Raw genomic sequence first — 19,302 nt, forward strand, 5'->3', positions numbered from 1 at the left:
AGGGTGGGTGGAAGATGCGCTTTGCAAGGGGCGCGGACGCGTCCTGCGCTGCCTCCCCGCACCCTGGCCTCCGCCTGGCGCCCCTACCTCTTTTCCTCCCGGCCGCCACGCGGAGGGAGGTCAGAGGGACCCAGCGTCTGGGACCTTCGGGACTCTGGGAAGGATGAGTGCCGACGAGGAAGGGTCGGGTCTGCGGGGACCCAGGAGGCCGAGCTGCTCGTCAGCGGGCACTGAGAAGGAGCCTGCGAGGCTGGGACCCGAGCAGCCAGATCAAGGGCGGAGGGGGCGAGCTGGCCTCCCCTGCTGTCGCCCAATAAGCCCGAAGGAGAGCGTGGGGGAGTGTTGGGGCGCTGGAGCATAACTAACCACACCCTAGCCGTGAGGCAACCCAGGAGAGAGCGGGTGGGAGCGGGGAGACTGTCCCGAATCCCTCGCTCCACCCTGACTGGACTCCAGGGACCTGCAGAGTGAGGCGAGCGTCTCCGGGTTGCGAGCGTCCCCTGCTGCCGCCCGCGCGCTGGGACAGTCCGCGCTCCCGGAGGCGCTGAAAAGGCCCAGCCCAAGTGGGAAGCGGCTGTTCAGCCTAGGGTTTTCCTGTTGCTGCTTCACTTTGCTCCATTGCGGGCAAAGGTGGTAAGAAGGAAACTGGCGTGGACTCGAAGCAGCAGCTGAGACAGGCTAAGGTTTGCATGGGGACGTGACGATCGCCAGCATTTTAACCAATGGGAAGAGGAGGTCGCTGCCCTGGTGCACAGCGGGGAGATCCAGTGCCCATGAGGGATGGGGTCTTTTTCTGGCAGTTCAGAAAAAGCCGGTCTCAGGGGCAGCCATGAAGGAAGGAGCTTCCCTGCTCCCCCACCCCGTACCCTTGGGTTGGCCGTGGACAGAGGAGTGGGTGAGAAGAAATTGCACACTAAGCCCCCGACCCACGCCTGCCCTTAAAGAGCTGTTGAGCTACTGTCTGGCTCAGGTACCCTCCTCCCCCGGCACTGTCCCTGCAACACCAGCACCAGCCTGGGCAGCTCAGAGCGCTTGCTTTTTTGTGGCCCCGGAAGCCATAAACCCGGGCTGGACATAGTGATGCGCAGCTCATGGCCCTGCAGAGCATCGTCTGTGTGGGTAGGCATCAATCCATCTCTGAAAGTGGGGTCTCCCCCAAGCCCCCAACATGAGCCAGCCTACCCACCAGAGCTCCACCCTTGGCCTGCCCACTTCCATGGGAACAAGATGTGTGGCCTCTGGGTGCCCACATAGTCTTGCCCCTACCCAGGTTCAGACAGAGAGCAGCCCAGACCAGTCACCTGGCCACGTGCTGCCAGGAGGTTTCTCCTTGATCTCCCGCTGACCCACCCTCCTGTCCTGCTACCCTGCAGACTGCGCTGCTGCCTTGCCCCTGCCCACTCCAGGTCTCACCAGAGAGGTTTTAGGGGTGGACTTCCCACTGTACGGACCTGGGAGGGCCTGCACCCACTATCACCAGGGATGGAGATACCCCAGTCGCCCCTTCACTAAGGAAGGGTGAAGGTGGCGGTGAGGGACTGGAAACAGCCACTAAAGCAATTTCCTGCCTGTCCCCATTGCTCCTGCAGAATCGGGCACCCTCAAGGAGTAGCTTTTCACCACCCCCAACATGCACACCTGGTCTTTCCTTGAAGAGGCAACTCCAGTTCTACCAAGTGCCAGGCCATGCTGGGCACCCTTGTTGGGCACCAGCCCAGGTGGGCACAGCCTGGAGGAAAGTCTGCAGATAGGCAGAACTGGGAGATGCTCACCTGAAGCTGGAAGGGTGCCCCAGGCTCTGTGAGCTCTGTTGCCATCACTGTCACCTCCTCCCAACCCCCCAATGAGTGCTGTTTTGGGGACCTCCAACTGTTCAAGATGGTGGGTGCTACTGCTACAGCTGCTCCTGCCTACGGCTTTCCATCTCCCCCGTACAACAGGGCTGCAGGTGCCCCAACAGGGCTGCAGGTGCCCCAGCAAGTCTTCCATTCTTCCCAAACTGGATCTGACTTCCACTGTCATCCTGTTCCACCAGCAGAGGCAGAGTTCAGCATCTGCATGGGAAAGGGGACAATCAGGACCCTGCTTCACCAGCTGCTGTTGCCCGTTTGTTCTGAGACCCCTCCTGATGCGCCCTACCCACTCTTCAAGGTCGACTCACCTGTCACCACCCTCCCAGGCAGGGGAAGGGCCCCTCTTCTCCAGGTTTCTGGATGCCATGCACACAACACCGTTTTCATATGAGCACACCGTATCTAGACAGGGTGCCACGGGCTCACTGCCTCGGCCCCCTCCGTTAGAGCAAACGTCACTTCCCTGTCCTCGCATCTGGCCCAAGGTTGTTGGGTGGTGCAGGACAGTGGCAGCAGGTATGATATTACATGGACACTGACAGGTCATCCCCAAGGGATGTGCCCAAGGGAGTCCTTGGAGAGAGGAGCCCTAGGGAAAAGGTGACCTAGCACATAAGCAATTGCACTTTTTTCAAAGGATGATGAGACAGTTGTCCCTGCCCTGGGTGGCACAGCCTACAGAGATGCGGGGCATCTTAGGTAAAAGCCCTTCTCCAGGCCTGGGAGGCGAGGTGGTGGCCCAGATCTCCCGGGGGGACCCCAGTGGCTCCCAGGACTGACCCCCGTGGGGCTGCACACCCTGCTTCCCCAGATGCCCCAGCCTCTCCAGTCCCTGGGACCCTCTTCCCAGAATGCCCTGCGTGACCTTCCCCTTCCCAGCCCCTAGAGTCATCCTCTCCCTGTCATTAGTCACCTGGCGAAACCCCAGCCCCCTCCGTCCGACCTCAGTCATCCTCCCGCATCCTGCTGTTGACCAGCATCTGCTTTTTCCGGAGTGAAACACACACGGCATCGACCGGCTTGGCTTGGAATCCACCACCAGCGTCTCTGGACTCCCCCAGGACGCTGCCCGCCCCCTCTAACCTCCCAGCCTCTCTCCACCCCCAAGGCATGCACAACCCCACTCCCTGCACCCACCTGCCCTGAGCTCAGACTCTTGCCTCTGTTAGAGGGGCAGGTCCTTTGGGGGTCTCAGTCGCCCCCTCTCCTCTGTCACTGCCTCCCGTTCACAGGCCGGTTCACAGGCCGGTCCTCCCGCCCCTGTGCCTCCAGGCTCGGTCCCTAATCCTCCTGCTCTCTCCAGAGCCCCCAGGGAGAAGCCCCTGCAGCTGGCCCTCCACATCCACTCCCGCTGGGTCACCACAGGCCAGGCCTGTTTCTGGCTTCTCTTGGTTTCTCAGCAGGACGGGATGCAGGGGACCACTCCCTTTTCTTGGAACACTCAGGGTTTTTTTTTTCTATTTGTTCTTTCTAGATATACTCCATATGTCAAAACACACTCTGTCATGTATAACTTATCCTAATTAGGATAACATTCCTGTGGTTGTGCATGATGTGCAGTTACACTGGTCACGTATTCACAGATGCACATGGCATAGTATGTCCAGTTCATTCTACTGTCTTTCCTAGTCCTGTTCCCCTCCCTTCCCTTCATTCCCCTTAGTCTAATCAACTGAACTTCTATTTTTCCCTCCCAACTCCCTGACTGTGAGTTAGTATCCACCTATCAGAGAGAACATTCAGTCTTTTTTTTTTTTTTCCCCCGGGGGACCTGGCTTATTTCACTTAGCATGATATTCTCCAGATCCATCCACTTACCTGCAAAAATCAGAAAGATCTTCTTTATGGCTAATATTCCATTGTGTATATGTACCACATTTTCTTTTTCCATCGATTGAAGGGCATCTTGGTTGGTTCTATAGTTTCGCTACTGTGAATTGTGCTGCGGTAAACACAGGTGTGTCTGCATCACTATAGTATGCTGATTTTAAGTCCCTTGGGTATGTGCTGAGGAGTAGGACCCTGGGTCAAATGGTGGCTCCATTTCTAGTTTTCTGGGAATTCTCATGGTTCTACATCTTCCTCAGAGCCCACTGCTTCTCAGCTCCCTCTCAGTGGTTCTGGGAATGACATTCCCGTCTCCCCACAGGGACATTTGGCAACACCTGGAGATGCCTTTGACTGTCCCAACTCCCTGGCGCAGGGAGGTGACCACTGGCTTCCAGCCAGTAGAAGCCAAAGACGTAGCTAAACATCCAGGGTGTAGTGGACAGCCCTACGACAGGACCCTCGAGTGGTTTGTCCAGCCCCATGACTCCGTGACTCCGATTTGCTGGAGGCTGACCACACTGCAGCCTGCTCTCCTGCATGGCCTCCAGCCCAGCCTGCCCTCTGGGCCCACCTGCTCCCCACCCATCCAGGGAGGTCTTGCAGCCGACTCAGACCTAAGCATATCCGCTTCCCTATCCCTGCCCTCCCTATGGCTCACAGGGCTGTGGCACTGCTGTCCCCGCTGGCTCACGCCCTCACCCACTGCACACAGTTGCAAGTGCTTCTGCCTCCACCCCCAAACCCACCAGCGCAGGGCTTCTGTCCATCTCTGCAGCCCACGACACTTATTTGCATGACTGCACTGGTTTCCAAGGAGTATCTGGAAGGACTTTGAAACCTCCTGCAGCGCCCCCTGCTGCTCTTGGAATAAAACCCTCCTCAGCTCCACCTGACCTGTCCTGTTCGCTCTCCGCCCCAGTACACCTTGCATCTTCCTGCCCCAGGGCCTTTGTACCCGCAGCTCTCTCCTGAACCTTCACAGATAGCCTCCTCCTGTCGTTCAGGTAACAGCTGAAATGTCACATCCTCAGAGGGGCTCTTCCTGACCAACAACCTAAGGGAGGGGTCCTCTCCTGTCACTTGTCAATAGCAGATGCCTTACTTGCCAGATTATTCCCGCAACCCTCTCTTCACCCCTGATGAGCTTCCTGAGAATATTAACACTTCCTTGTTAACATGGAACCCACGAGAGCCTGCCTGGCCCCTAACACTCAGCGTTTGCTGAATGAGTGAATGGACTGAGGAGTCCACTAGCTCCATGGCTGGGGACTGTGGGAGGGGAAGCTAGCCCCTGGGCTCCGTTAACCCCCCCGGGGCCTCTCATCACCCAGGCTGGGGCCTGTAGAATAGGACTGGGCCCAGAGCTGGCCGGGGCTCTGCAGTGGCAGGTGGCTTCCTGGAGGAGGGCATAATGGCAGCTTTTCCATGACTACCTCGGAAGAGGGAAACCTCCAGCCCCCCCAGCCCCATCTTGTGGAGAATCCAGATGGAGACCAAGAGCCCCTTCCTACGGGGTCTCCCACCAGGCAGCCTGAGAGCTAGAGCAGGGAGTGGGGGGCGGGGCAGGGCTGGACATGGTACAAAGCACACCAACTCCCCTGAGCCAGCGGCTCCCAGAGAGTCCAGCCCCGTCTAGGGGCCTAGCGTGGCCACTCAGAGGCTAATAGGTCGCTAGGCAGTCACGCTTATTTCTGATCACTGGGGTGCTACTGCACTGCCTGAATCCTAGGATGGCCCAGGGCCTCTGCCTGGGGTCTCCTAGGGTGCTGCCACCTTCTAGGAGCACCCATTCTGATATCAACACTGACCCCTCACCCCAAGTCCAGAGACCTGAAAAGGGGCACCCCTCCCCCCCACACACGGTGACCTTCCCTGAAGCTAATGCCCAAGACTGGGCCCCTGTTCCATTTTAGGGAACTCTAGACTGAAACCCCCAAGATAGACTGGGGACAGAGGCTGCAAAGGTCCATGAGCATGGCCCTATGTCCCCCGGTACAGCCTCAGCACTGACCACTCCAGGAGTCTGGCCACATCCAAGTTCTCCCCAGAACTGGAGGCCAAGCCTCATCCTCCAGATGCTTCCTCTGTGCGCCTCCCTGAGCAGGTCCACAGCCTTGGGAAGATTCTTTCCTCCTCTGGAAAGTGGGTCGACCCCACCACCACCACCACCACCCCATCCCTCCCAGGGCAGCCAGGAGGGTTGACGGTTCCCACACGTGGGGTGATCAGCACAGCACGGCTTTTGCAGCAAGCACCCAACTTTATTTCTGTTTTCCCCCCAAATAGCTGAGGGTCCCGATATCACTGGCCCCTGCTCCCCTCCCACCCCAACACGGGGCTTCTTTGACCTGACAGGCTCCAGAATGGCGCCCCTGGGGACTGGGGGCTCCTGGCCCAGACCCACCCACTGGCACACAAGACTTCCTCTGCTCCTGACGCAGACTTCCTTGGGAAGGCCCGGAATTGGGGGAGGAGAGGGAAGTGTGGCTGGAGGTCCAGCAGCCCACAGCCACCAGGGCCTCCTCTGGCCCAGCCCGTTAAGGGCGAGGCTCCTGGAAACTATGATCTGGGTGATAAGCATGCAATCCCCTCGGGTCTGGGTTCTAGCTGGGGTTCCCACTGTGTGGCCCTGGTGGGGCCTCACCTCTTCCTGGTCTTCCCACTGGTGGGGCCCCAAGGTCACCGTCCTCCTGCCCTGCAGGGGAGAGACCTGGGCTCTTCCTGGAGAGCAGAGCTGGAGACCAGGGCTACATCCTCAGCCTCTGGACATCAGGGACGGGAGGCTGCTCCAGGGGCAGAGCCAGAGGACTCCCCGCTGAGGCCTGACCAAGGCAGAGGGAGGGCAGCGCCATCTATCCATGAGGGGGGTGCTGGGGCTCAGCTACGGGAGGCTCCAGGGGTCTTCAGGGCTGGAACTTCCTCACCCCCCTCAGGATCCCGGCCCTGGAGAATGTCGCCTCCCATTCTCTGCATCCTCCAGGGCCAGAGCAAAAGTCAAGGACAAGCAGAGCTAGGCCTGCCTTCCCCTCTGACAGAACCTGAGGGTCACTCTATCCCTAGGCCCTTGGGGAACACAATGGAGAGAGGACAGAGGGAGTGGCCTGGCCTCAGAGAGAGTGGCCAGGTGGAGGATAGAGGACAGGCATGCTGCCCAGAGGGACAGAAGGTTGGTGAATCCGCTCTTCCAGGCAGAACATGTGCTCCCCATTTGGGGACAGAGGCCACAAGATCAATCTCTGGACATTCCTCTGAAGGGACTTCTGGGGACACAGTCCCCTGGCAGAGCTGGGCTCCCCAGAGCAGGCGCTGGCTGGTCTCCGGCCTCTGGGAGTGGGTGTACGGTGGCCTCTGGGGCCCGCCAAGGCTGCTCTAGAGCAATGCCAGGTGCTCCTGCTGCGGGGCCTGGGGAAGCAGCCAGGGTCTGAGGGGGTCTCGCCAAGGCCTCCACACGGAGCTGCCTCCAGGCAGGGAGCTGCCCACCGTGTGGGCTCTCCACAGACCTGGCAGCTACACGCTGTCCTCCAGGCCTCGGGCCGCGGGGGTCAGGGCTCCTGGGTTCCACCAACAGTGCTTCCAGAAGTCTTTGCAGGTGTGGCCTGGAGTCGGGGGTGGGACTCCGACCATCGCCGTCCTCCTGGAACCCTGCAGAGGAGGGACAGGAGGTCAGGCCCAAGAATCAGAGCGAGAAAGTAGATGTCCAGCTTCAAAGAGCCAGAGGTGGCTCCAGCATGCTCCAGGGTGCCCAGGCCAGCTCACAGGGGTGATGACCAGCCAGTTCTGCTGAGCCGCTGCCCGATACCCTCAAGACCCACTCCTGCAGTCCCAGGGACCAGGACAACAGAGCCACCCCTCCCTCCCTACATGGTCCCTGAAATTGCCACCAGGAGACCCCACTGTTCAGATCCGTGACCTCCCCATTGTGCCCCAGGCGGCCTCACCGTTAGCCCATCTGAACTATCACTAGAGCCTTCACCTTCCAGGCCCTTCCTTGGGCTGCTCCGTACAACCACCCCTGACCTCTTCCATCTGAAGACGCCATTATTGTAGCCATGGCCAAGCCCCAGGAGGACACCAGGAGGACATGGCCGCCGAGTGCCCTCAGGTCTGGTCTGCACCAGGAGAGGGTCAGGTCCTCCTTGCTGCCCCGTCCAGCCAAGACCAGCTCCAGCCACTTGCTTCTGTTGGAGCTCTTCCCCACTCTAGGCCCTAGTGATGTGGCCTGTTCCTAGGCTTCTCTCCACCCTGTCACTCCTGCCCACACAAAGGCTCCCAGTCAGCCCACCCTGCCATCCGTCCGTCAGCAATGGCCAATCCACACACACCAGCCACCCCTCCCACCCAGTCCTATTGTCCTCACAGCCCACACTGTCCCTCTGGACCTGGACCAGCATCTGAATCCACTACCACCTCCAGGGCCCCCACTCCACAGCAGCCCCCACGTCCAGACCTCAAATGTCACAGGGCCTCGGCCCCCAAGTCCACCAGGGGATCCTGTCTTTCTCTGCAGCCTCCGCACTTCCAGATCCCTCCCCTCCCCTGGCTCGGTCTGGTGCTCACTCCCTTGGAGGCAGAGGACGCCTTTCCTCCGTCACACAGCCAAACCCCAGGCCTGGAGGTGGGGCAGCCTCCCGTCCCCAGCACCAGCCTCTGACCTGCCACAGGTCTCTACCAGGTTTTGACTCCGCTCTTTAGTCAGCCACTGTGTGCCTCTTCCTTCTCGTCCCTCCCCTCATCCCCTCAGCTGGCTGTCCAACGGGACCCTGTGATTCCTCATCTCCAGGTCCCCATGAGGGCCCAGGTCCTCGCCCGTCTTCCTTTCCATTAAGTACAGGGACGCTCCTTGGCTCCCACCAAGGATAGCTCCTCCGAACATTCTGGATGATCTTCCCTCTTCCTCCTGTATCCACCCTGTCTCCTTCTCAACACCCAAACACGCCCACACGGCCGCCATCTTGATACAACTTCCCCTGGCAAGGCCTTCCAGCACCTCCCAATCCTTTGCTCCTCATGGAAGTCTAACCTCCAGAATCACCTACAACGCCCTTATTGTTATTCTGGGGGATGCTGAGGGTTGAACTTAGGGCCTCATGCATGCTAGGCAACTGAGCTACATCCCTAGGCCTGTGCCCTTTAATTTTTTTAAAAGAAAGTTATATAATATTTGATACTGTAAAATGTTATGTAGGGGGAAATGATCTAAGAAATGGTGCTGCAACATCTAGATAGCTACATGAAGGATTAAGGATGGACCCCTTCCTCACACCGTACACAACCCAAAAGGATCACAGACCTCAATGTAAGACCTAAAACTAATGCTCTCAGAAGAAAACAGGCATAAATCTTCACAGCCCTGGGTTAAACAAAACCTTAGACATGATACCAAGAGCACAGTGATGAAAAAGTTGATAAGCTGGACCTCAAAGTTAAGTCTTGGTGTTCAAAGATCACCATTTAGAAAGTGAAATCAGAAAGAACCATTCATGTGGCTGGATACAGAAACACACACACGTAATCCCAGTGACTCAGGAGGCTGAGACAGGAAGATGGTGAATTCCAAACCAGCCTCAGCAATTTATCAAAGCGCTGTCTCTAAATAAAATATAAAAAAGGGCTGAGGATGTGTCTCAGTGGTTAAACACCCTGGGTTCAATCCCTGGTACCAAAAAAAAAAAAAAAGAAAAGAAAAAACACCTACCCGTAGAATTTGGGAAAACATTTCCAAACGATAGAACCGATAAGACACATGTATCCAGAATATACATTTTTCAAAAAAAAAAAAACAACTTAGAATTCATCAAAGAAAATACATCCCAACTGAAAAATAGGGAAAAGTCTGGATAGAAATTTCTACCCCCGCAAAAAAGATATATAAATGACAAATACATAAATACATTCAACATCATTAATCAGAGAAATGCAAATCAGAACACAATGAGATACTTTCGCCCCCATTAGGATGGTTATATTGAAAGATCACAATTGTTAGCAAGGATATGAAAAATTGATTCCCTCCTAAATTGCTGCTGGGAATGATAAATGGTGCAGTTGCTTTGAAAACCAGTTAGTAGTTCAGTATAAAGTCAGCCTAGGGCCCAGCAATTCTGTCCCTAAGTACATATCAAAAAGAAAGAGACATAAGTTCACACAAAATCTTGCACGTGAATGGCCACAGAAGTACTATCCATAGTAGACAAAAAGTAGAAACCCAAATGTTCATCAAGTGATCACTGAATCAGTAAAATGAGAATGTCACTCAGCAATGAAAAGGAATGGTAAATGCTACAACATGGTGCTCCCTAAACATTATGCTAAGGAAAATAAGCCAGACAGAGGGAGTGATGTACACCCCCATAGGTAGGGTGTAAACATTACCCGTGGTTCCACATCCTGACCAGACTCTGGTATTAGTGGGATTCTAGACTTCTGCCAATTCAGGGAGGGGAAATGGTATTGTGTCTTCATTTGCTCTTTCTCAGTTACTAATGAGGCTGAGAATTGTGTATTTTTTCCCTTACTTGATTTCTTCCGAGATGTCTGTTAAACATCTTGTCCATTTTTCTATTTGTTGGTTTGTCTTTTTCTTATTATAGTTCTTTGTGCATTCTGTATACAACCACTTATGTGTTGCTCATAATCTCTTCCAGTTTGTAATCTGTATATTTGCTTTATTTAATGGTGTCTCTTGATAAATAGCAGCTATTATGGTTAATGTAGTTGAGATTATGAATCCTCCTAGTTTTAGGAGTAGGATTGTCTATCTTATTTAAGAAATCCTTCCGTATCCCACAGGGAAGACATTTTCCTAGGTTTTCTTCTAGAAGTTTTTGTGTCTCCACTTACATGGAAGTCTTTCTTGTACATAATGAAATTTGTACATGATACAAGTTAGGAATTGATTTCTTTAGGTAGAAACCTAGCTGTCCCAGAGCCATCTAATGACCAATATGTTATTTCCCTTGTGATCATCAATGCCCCTTATGGAGGTCCCGCTTGAGTCAAAGCCATTTCTGACCTTTCCATTCTGTTCCATGGGCAATTGTCTATCCTGGGTCTCCATTTAAAGATACTTTATATGCTACGTATTTTATAACACATTTGGAAGCATATATATTTAAACGTTTTGTATACTTTATATAGATACTTCATAAACTATGACAACATGTGTTAAGGCAAATTCCTCTGCTTATTTTTCTTCAGGACTGTCTTGACTATTACTGGCCTTCCATATTTCTATATAAATTTTAGAATCATCCTGTCAATATCATCAAAATTTGTTGGAATTTTGAATGGGAATTTATTGAGTCTATAGAGCTACTTGAAGAGATGTGAATTTTTGAAACATTTTCTTGGGCTGGGGATGTAGCTCAGTACTAGAGTTCTTCCTTGGCATGTGAAAGCCCTGGGTTCAATTCCCAGGAACACCAAAAAAAAAAAAAGTCTGCTTATTAATAACTGATACATACCTAAATTTGGGGGATTTTGTTTGTTTTGGTACTGGGAATTGAACACGGGGGTACTCTACCACTGAGCTACATTCCCAGCCTTTTTTATCTTGAGATAGAAGGTCCTAAGCAATTTAGCAAGACCCTAAGTTGCTGAGGTTGACCTCAAACTTTCAACCTTCCCAACTCAGTCTCCCAAATTGCTGGGATTACAAGTGTGCACCATCAAACCAGTTTCTATGTATTTAAGTATTTTTAAAATAAGTGTTTTCCTCCATTAGAAGTTTTATATAGCCTGTGTCACTTTTATTCCTCAGGGCCTTGTTTTTATTATTAGTATCAATGTTATCTTTCTCAAAAGTTATATTTTCTGAGGGTAAATAGAAGTATAATTGATTCAGATGTAATGATTACATTCACCTTTTTAAATTACCATAGTAACCAATGTAGATTTTTCTGTTTTTAATATAATTAGGATTAGTGACAATTTTTATTTCCCTTATAGTCCTCAAACTTCTTTTTCTTGCCATATTGCAATGGCTAAGACCGCCACTACAATGTTTAGTAGATGGGACAATAGTGGGAAATTTTGTCTTGGTCCTGTCCTAGTTTAATGTTTTAACATTAAAGATGATTTTGCTCTAGGTTTTTGGTAGACTGCATTAAGTAGAACGTTTCTTCTATTTCCAGTTGCTAAGAGGTTTTAATCACAAGTGAGTGTTAACTTTTCCAAATGCTTTCCCTACATCAATCGTGATCGTCCCCTCGTCACCTCATCTTCTCCCTTCTGCAACCTCATCTTCTTTACCCTCCCTGACCCCACTTCAGGACCAGAGTCTTCTCCCGCCCAAGTCACCCTCCTGTGTCACTCACCTCTCCCTTGGGACTCAGGGACACTTGGGCTGCAGTCATAGAGCCTGCGGACTCGTGTGATATCTGAGGCACTGAGGTTCCATCGCTGGCCAATGTGGACACTGGGGGCCCAGAGTGGTGTGATGGTCGGCTGCCCACGCCGGCTGAAGGCAAGCCTGGAACCCAGGGGTGGGGCAAAGCCAAGTCACACTGGGGCTGGGAGGACGGGGCAGGGGAAGGAGGTTCAGAAGAGGGATGCTCACCTCCCGTAGTGCAGCACCGAGGAGTAGTCATAGGGCGCCAGCATGTTGCTGCTCCGAGATTTGATGAAGTTGATTTCAAAGCCTTATTAAAAAAAAAAAAAAAATGCAGTCTGGAGATGTATAAAAAGAACCAGCGGCAGGCACTGACAACCCACTTAGCTGTGGTTTCAGACTTTCAGCTTAAGTGTGTAATTTCCTGCACTGGTTCTGGCCTTCTGTACCCCCTTCCTGCTCACCCCCAGCCCTGGAAGGGATCCAAATCTATACCAGGTGATGCAGAAACAAGGGACATGTGGCTGTCAAGGGACATGCACCTACCAGTTCTCCCTACCTCTCCTTCTTCTCAAAGTCACCTTGTATGGGCTGAATCTTTGCAGACCCCCTGCTTCTATGAAGTCACATGCTGATGAGTGTCCTGGATGCCCTGCTCCATCTACTCCTTGACCCAGCGTTAAAGGTCTGCTATCCCACCCAGGTGTGGTCATGAAGCCCCACCCCAGCAGCAGCTCCACCTTGACCTCTGCCTCAGGTCACACACCCCTCACACCTACTGGGCAAGTGCTCTACCGCTGAGCTATGCCCAGCTCCTCTCTATTTTTATGAATATGTTCACATACATCTACACATTTTCCCCAAGGTCGCCTGAGCCACAAACCTTTTAAAGGTTTCTATAATTTTGTTTTTGAGAATCCCTGCAGTTTAACTCCAGAGCCAAAAGGAAGACATTAAATGAAATACAACAACAACAACAAACCAAAGTGGGAGATGTTTCTGACTTTGATCTGCTATTGGTTTCTATTTTTTGGTCATGACCGGAACCTTGTCTTAACAGCCTTTTCAAATGTGGAGTTTCTCAGGGCAAATGTTCACGAGTATTCCAGGAGCACGTGAAGGATGTGGTCTCAGATGGCTGGGTACAGAGTCATCCGTCACTGCCACCCCCCTACAGTGTCACTCAATCCTGGTCCCGTTGTAAGGTATTACCCATGTGCTCCTGTCTTGGACCTCAGGTACCTTCCCTGAGCCAACACCACAGTCCCAAGGGAGCTCCCACTTCTGGTCAGAGCCCTCTGCCTTCAGGAAGCCCCCCCGACTCCTTCTGTACCTCCTTGGTACCCTTCTCACATCAGTCAGTTGACCTTCATCCTACCTCCAGAATCAGGCCACTAAGCCACAAGAGCAGGGATCCCCCATCCCTGGAACCAGATGCCCAGCACGCAGCTGCTGCTCACGGGCAGAGCTGGGGCCCACTCCAACACCCGCCTCCTAGGTCCCCTGGGCTCCTGATGCACATCCCTGTCAACATCCACCTGCAGTGCTGCCCTGGGCCCCCTCATCTGGCACATGCACCCTGCCATCTCCCAGCTCCTCTCTTGCTCAATTCACCCAGATGCCATGCTCTGACGGTGACTGACGGTGCCAGTGAGGAGATGAAAAAGATGGTGACACTCCTGCTCAGGCATGATTAGGGGGCAGGCGAAGGCTCAGAGCCCAGGGCAAAGGCAGCTGGACTACTCCTCAGGTATTAGAAGCGGGAACCCCATAGGGTCAGGCAGGTGGTGGGGAGACGGACAACCTCCCCCACAGGAGGTGAACGATGCCCTGACCTGAGCTGCTGCCCTCCTCCCCCGGCGCCCCAGACCTCCAGGCCCAGCCTGCCTTACCTGGCAGGATCTCGTTCCAGTTGACGCGGATGTAGTTATCCCGGTCTGCCCGCGAGTGCTCATGCCAGAAGCCCAGCACGTGCATGAGCTCATGCAGGACGATCCCCCGGCCCCTCCGGAGACAGGCCGGCGCCAGGGACACCACCTGCATCCCTCCACTGCGCCCCACGCCGGAGAAGCACCTGCAAGACCAGAGAGCCGGCTGCTGGGGCAGCCCCGACAGGGCCAGGGCAGGTCGGGCCCTCCCTCACACCCAGGTCTAGGGACAGATGAGCAGATGGCCCCCATCCTGGACCAGCCCCAGGTTTGCTGTCCCACTCCAGTCCCTTGACTGCCTGGCCTTCTGTGAAATGGACACAATGAAGTCTCCTTAACAGCCCAGCTGCCAGTAAGAGATGGGCACTGACGTCATCATGGAGAACACAGGCTGCACCCAGAGCCAGTGGACCCAAATCCAGGCTTCCACATGCACCAAGGCCTGGTGAGCTAGGACACTGGGTATCTGACACCCCCATCTCAGAGGCTCAGAAGTTAGGGGACTCGGTCCACCTGGATGCCCACAGCCCATGTACCCCCGAGAAAGGACCCGAGACCTGCCCAGACTCACACCAGAGCCTCCGGCAGATGCGGGCTCTGCAGATGAGGGCTCAGCACCCACCCTGTCGCCAGCCTCAGCCCTATGGGCCCAGCACCCCTGGGGTGGACAGGGGGAGTCTGAGCCCAGGAAGAGGAGCCTGGAAATGGGCTGTCAACCCCACCCAGGTCCTACTGGGCTGGCCACAAAAGAAAGCCGAGAGTCACAACCCTGGAGCACTCACCCCGACATGGGAATGATGGAGATGAAGTCTCTTTGGCCCTGGTAGGTGACAAACCTGATGCAGGTGACACGTTCGAACTCCTCCAGCGCCTCCAGGATGACCTGGCGGCTGGGCTCATCTGGGGGAGACACGGCCTGGCTGAAGCCCCAGCTGAGATCCAGAGCCCTCCAGCCTGGGGAAGTCCACATGGGGGCTGGGAGTGGTGCTGTCAGACAGCAGCATCAGGGAAGAAGGCGGAGCTCCAGACAGACCCTAGCTGTATGACCATGTGGACCCTCTCCATCTCTCCCAGCTCAGGAGACCCTGGGAACAAAAGGACCCTCATAGAAGGGCCCTTTGGGGAGGAGAGAGGATGTGGCCACCCAAGGAAGTTGGGGGAGCCCAGGCAGGAGCCCGGCGCACGAGGAAGGGGCTGGGCCAGCAAGGAGCCCTGCACCCCACCTACTCACCATACTTGCTGGAGAGCAGGAAGGGGACCTCCACAGCACCGCTGGCACTCTTGGGCCACTTGTTGCTGGTCACTGACAATAGTCGAAAGGGACTCTGAGGAGAGAGGACATCTCAGAGATGTCTAGGAACACAAGCCACTCAAGTTTTGTGCCCCAAGGGTACCTGAACCCAGGCCACCAGAACCCTAAAGATGTGATAGGTGGGTCATGGTGTGTGGATAGAGAGGCCATTGGAAGAGGGACAGAAGCAAAGGAAGTGAATGGCCCAGCCATGTGGATTGTTTTTTGTTTTTTTTTTAAGGGATTGAACCTGGAGCGCTTTACCACTGAGCCGCATACCCAGTCCTTTTTATTTTTTGAGACAGGGTCTTGCCAAGTTGCTGAGACTGGCCTTGAACTTGCCATCCTCCTGCCTCAGCCTCCCTAGCTGCCGAGATGACGGGTGCCACCACCCACCTGGCACTAGCCATGTGAATTGTGATGCTCAACACCCAACCCTCGGTCCAGGATGTCACAAAACTTGTGACTCATTCTATTAAGTAGATAAAAAGAAGATTGGTGCCCGAGATTGGCCAGGCGTCCCGGGGCTGTGAGCTCCAGCCAGCAGCCCCACCCTGGCACCCCAGCAGAGCACTCCGCCCTCAGAGCAGCCCTGACTGTGGAAAGCAGATGGGGACAGGGACATTCAGGGTAATGCTAAGACAACACCCAGGCCCTTGCCGTTCCCTCGTTTTCCCACCAACCAGAACTCTTGCAAGTGTAGGCTCCACAGCTCCCAGCAGTCCTGCCCCAAAGGCCAAAGGGGGCTGCTTGATTTTGCTCGGGGTGGAGTGGGGTCACATGACCAGCTCCCTGTCCCTGGGCTTCACGTACCCGTGCTCTCCAGCGCAGACACCAGGTGGGCTTGCTTCCCACCCCACACTGCCCCACTCAGGAGCCTCCTGCTGAGTGGCTTAGAATACAGTGTTGCTCTCCTGAGCACCGTCCCCTCTCCCCTAGCAGGCCAGCCCAGTTCCCCCAGCCTTTTCCCTTCTCACTTGGCCCCTCGTCCTGGCTGCCCCTCGTCCTGGCTGCCCCTCGCCCGAATCACCATGGCCACCCAGCTCCCCCCCACCCCAGCCTCTCAGCCTGTGCCCCGTCTCCTCCAGTGCTTCCCAAGTACCCACTCCCTACCCTGCGCGGGGTACTGAGCAGGGCCCGAGAGCTCCAGCCTCCTCCAGGAAGCCCCCTTGGGCTGAGGCTAGTGCCACTTCAGCTGTCACCTTCCCTCAGTTCAGGCTGCTTGTTCCCAATAGAACAGTTACCCTGACCTTGGCAAAAAAGAGGTGTCTATCCAAGTTTGAGAAATAAAGATGTCAAGCCCCCTGGACACCTCGGGCGCTGTCCTCACGTGGACACACTCACCGGCCGGATGATGTCCCCCTCCACAAGGAAGCTGCTGTCTGGGGTCTCCTCCGGGATGAGCCCTGGGAGGAAGGGAGAGAAGGATGTGCGTTGGCCCAGGCCACTCGGGACAGGCTCCGGCAGAGGCCTCCTGCAGCTTTGGAGCCAGAGTGTCTCCAAGTGCTGAGACTGTGTGACCTCAGATAGATCACACGGCCCCTGTGAGTCTCAGTCTCCAGTCACATGTGTTGCCTCTTAGCCCGAGGCGTCCATCCCCTGCCCAAACACAACCCACAGCTCCCACAGTCCTGCGGGTCCAGACCCAACGCCAGGTCCTTTGCTGTTAAGAGGTGGCCTCCCAGCTGTCTCCCCTCCCCCACTCCTGCCCAAGTCCCTCTCCTGAAGACCTGCTCCTCCGTCTCCTGCTCACCTCATCTTCCATCCGACCCCTACCCACCTGTCACACTCAGGCCCCCAGGTGACAGGAGAGGGAAATCCCATTCACACCACCATGGAGTGGGGACAAGCGCCAGCTCCCATACGCCCCTCCCCACCGTGACTGTCTCTGTTCTTCCTTTCTGTAAGCCATGGTGGCTTCTGCAAGTGACCTAAGGAGGGAGCGGTCTCCAGGGGACCACGAAAGAAGCAGGAAAGGGCGGAGAAGAACACAGGTGGCTGGTCCCACGGCAGCGCTGGGCCCCAGACGGCACCCCAGCCTTGTCCCAAGGTGGCTCCCTTTGGCCAAACTTATCCTCAGGAAACAGGGACAGCTGGGCGGCTCCGGTGGCCATAACTCGCAGGTGCTGTCAGTAAGGGGCGCTGGCCAGGGCGTGGGCAGCCATTAGCGAGGTGGCAGGTTCTCAGCTGTAGGGCCACCAGCTCAGGAGAGTTCTCTCCACGGCCTCTGCTGGTCAACGCCAAGAAAGACGCTTGGTGATGGTACCTCCAGACCACCCATGATGACCAGAGCAGGAAAAGGTGCCAGGGCTCCTAGTTGGCTCCAAGATGGCGCCCACAGCCATCAGACACCCACCCCAGGGCCAGGTCACTTGTGCCTCCCCAATGCTTCAGCCCCCCGACAGCTGTGACATCGGAACTCCCGTCTTCTTTTGTACCAGTTTTGTCCCAGGCTGCCTGTGTGTACTCAGTTTCAGCAGAGATCTCCAAATGGGGGTACTGAGCCTTGGTACTCCCAGCCTGGTTACACCTGCAGCCTGTCCCTCACAGGGTGCTTGAGGCATTTTCCAACACGTGCTGATGATAAAGCCCAGGTCAGAGAGCCCAGTAACCTATACTTCCCTCAGGCCAATTTTTAGAAAGGCCTGTGGTACTTACAACCCATTGGAAAAGACATAGGAAAAGTCCACGTAAGAATTTGCCTCGAGCCAGGGGCAGTGGCACCCGCCTGTAGTCCCAGCAGCTCAGGAGGCTGAGGCAGGAGGATCTCAAGTTCAAAGTCAGCCCCAGCAATTTAGCAAGGCCTGAAGCAGTTCAGTGAGACCCTGTCTCTAAATAAATTAAAAAGGGCTGGGGATGTGGCTCAGTGATTGGGTACCCCTGGGTTCATTCCTCAGTACCAAAAAAGTACCAGAACCTCTACCTACTTAGAGCCCACTCAGCCAGATTCTGCCTCTCGGCTCTTTCTGCAGATCCAAGTGTTTGGATCCAGGTGTTTTTACATCACATGAACAATGTCATGCCCCTCCAGGCCAGGGAGGACAGTGTCCTTACCTTGGTTAATCGCAGGAATGTCCTTGTCCCAGGACACCTGGGTCCCTTTAGAGGTGAGGCCTTCTGGGACCCCGGTGTCACAAGCTCCTGGACATCTGGAGGCTGAGGATGCTCCAAGGATCCAACCTGGTCCAGATGGAGGAATGCAACTACTTAGCTGCCCAGAGTGCAGAAGGGGTGACACAGGGTGACTATGGGGTGCCAAACTGTAAGACCCAGCCCTTCGTGAAGGATAGATCCCTTGTAGGAGTCGAGTATCACCTGGCCTCCCCACTTGGACCAATGGTGACAAGGTCTAGCCAACTTCACAGAGGGAGGTCCCTTCCAGGACCAACACTTGGCTTAAAAATGCATGAGCTGCTATGTGGCAGAAGATGGCGGCAGGAGTGGGGCAGAACCGGGGCTCAGCTGCTAAGGACAGCGGCCAGGGCAGGGCTAGCCTCAGACCTGCTCTTGGGCTCCTTTTGTCAGCCCAGGCTTTTGGAAAATGGGCTCAGCATGGGTGACTCTTGCCCTGGCCAGGCTAGAGTGGGGACCCCCACCCCAAAACAAGTAGGTCTGTCTGCTGCCAGGTAGGGACTCAGTTCCCAAGACTTTCAGGAGGTCCCCACCACAGCCCCGAGGGGCTGACTTCCAGGAACACCCTGAAAGGTGCCATTAAGCTCAGTTAAGATCTCTGCAGCCGCCCTTACCCAGCCTCCCCATGGAGCCCTACAGGCTGGGCCCGGCAGGAGGGGGCAGGCAGCCAGCTTACCCGGCAAGGCCAGCAGAGCCAGCCCCCAAAGCCAGAGGCCTGCCATGCTCCTGGTGGGGGGTTCCTGCAGCCCCCACAGGCACAAGGACTAACCCTCGTGGGATGAAACAGCCTTCTGGCAGGTCTTGGCCCACCGTCCCCATTAAATAGCTTTTCCAGCTCCCACCTGCAGCCCCTCCTCCATCTAGGGCCCCGCCTAGGCACCTCCAGCTGCAGCCCCTCCAGCTACAGCCACCTTCACCTGTGGCCCTCCCAATAGCTTC

The 19,302-nt window shown here is 55.1% G+C and overlaps 1 protein-coding gene across 1 annotated transcript; it reads right to left on the bottom strand.

The window, feature by feature from the left end:
- Positions 1 to 6,912: 6,912 nt before the first annotated feature.
- Astl (astacin like metalloendopeptidase) lies at positions 6,913 to 19,085 on the bottom strand. Its single transcript, XM_076832795.2, has 9 exons — positions 19,040 to 19,085; positions 18,286 to 18,411; positions 16,576 to 16,637; positions 15,172 to 15,265; positions 14,723 to 14,840; positions 13,905 to 14,086; positions 12,241 to 12,322; positions 11,999 to 12,153; positions 6,913 to 7,325 (listed from the first exon to the last, which is right to left on the bottom strand). The coding sequence occupies exons 1-9, from the start codon at positions 19,083 to 19,085 to the stop codon at positions 6,913 to 6,915; spliced, it is 1,278 nt and encodes a 425-aa protein (XP_076688910.2).
- Positions 19,086 to 19,302: the final 217 nt, after the last annotated feature.

This window comes from Callospermophilus lateralis, chromosome 14 (assembly GCF_048772815.1).
Source record: "Callospermophilus lateralis isolate mCalLat2 chromosome 14, mCalLat2.hap1, whole genome shotgun sequence".
NCBI classification, from domain to species: domain Eukaryota; kingdom Metazoa; phylum Chordata; class Mammalia; order Rodentia; family Sciuridae; genus Callospermophilus; species Callospermophilus lateralis.

What these genes read in the sequence shown, in the direction of transcription:
- Astl (XM_076832795.2), bottom strand. Translation starts at nt 19,085, where the DNA reads ATGGCAGGCCTCTGGCTTTGGGGGCTGGCTCTGCTGGCCTTGCCGG. An exon ending in CCTGCTCTCCAGCAAGTATG is followed by an intron (nt 14,841 to 15,171) that starts GTGAGTAGGTGG and finishes TGTCTCCCCCAG; the next exon opens with ATGAGCCCAGCCGCCAGGTC. An exon ending in TCGGTGCTGCACTACGGGAG is followed by an intron (nt 12,154 to 12,240) that starts GTGAGCATCCCT and finishes CCTGGGTTCCAG; the next exon opens with GCTTGCCTTCAGCCGGCGTG.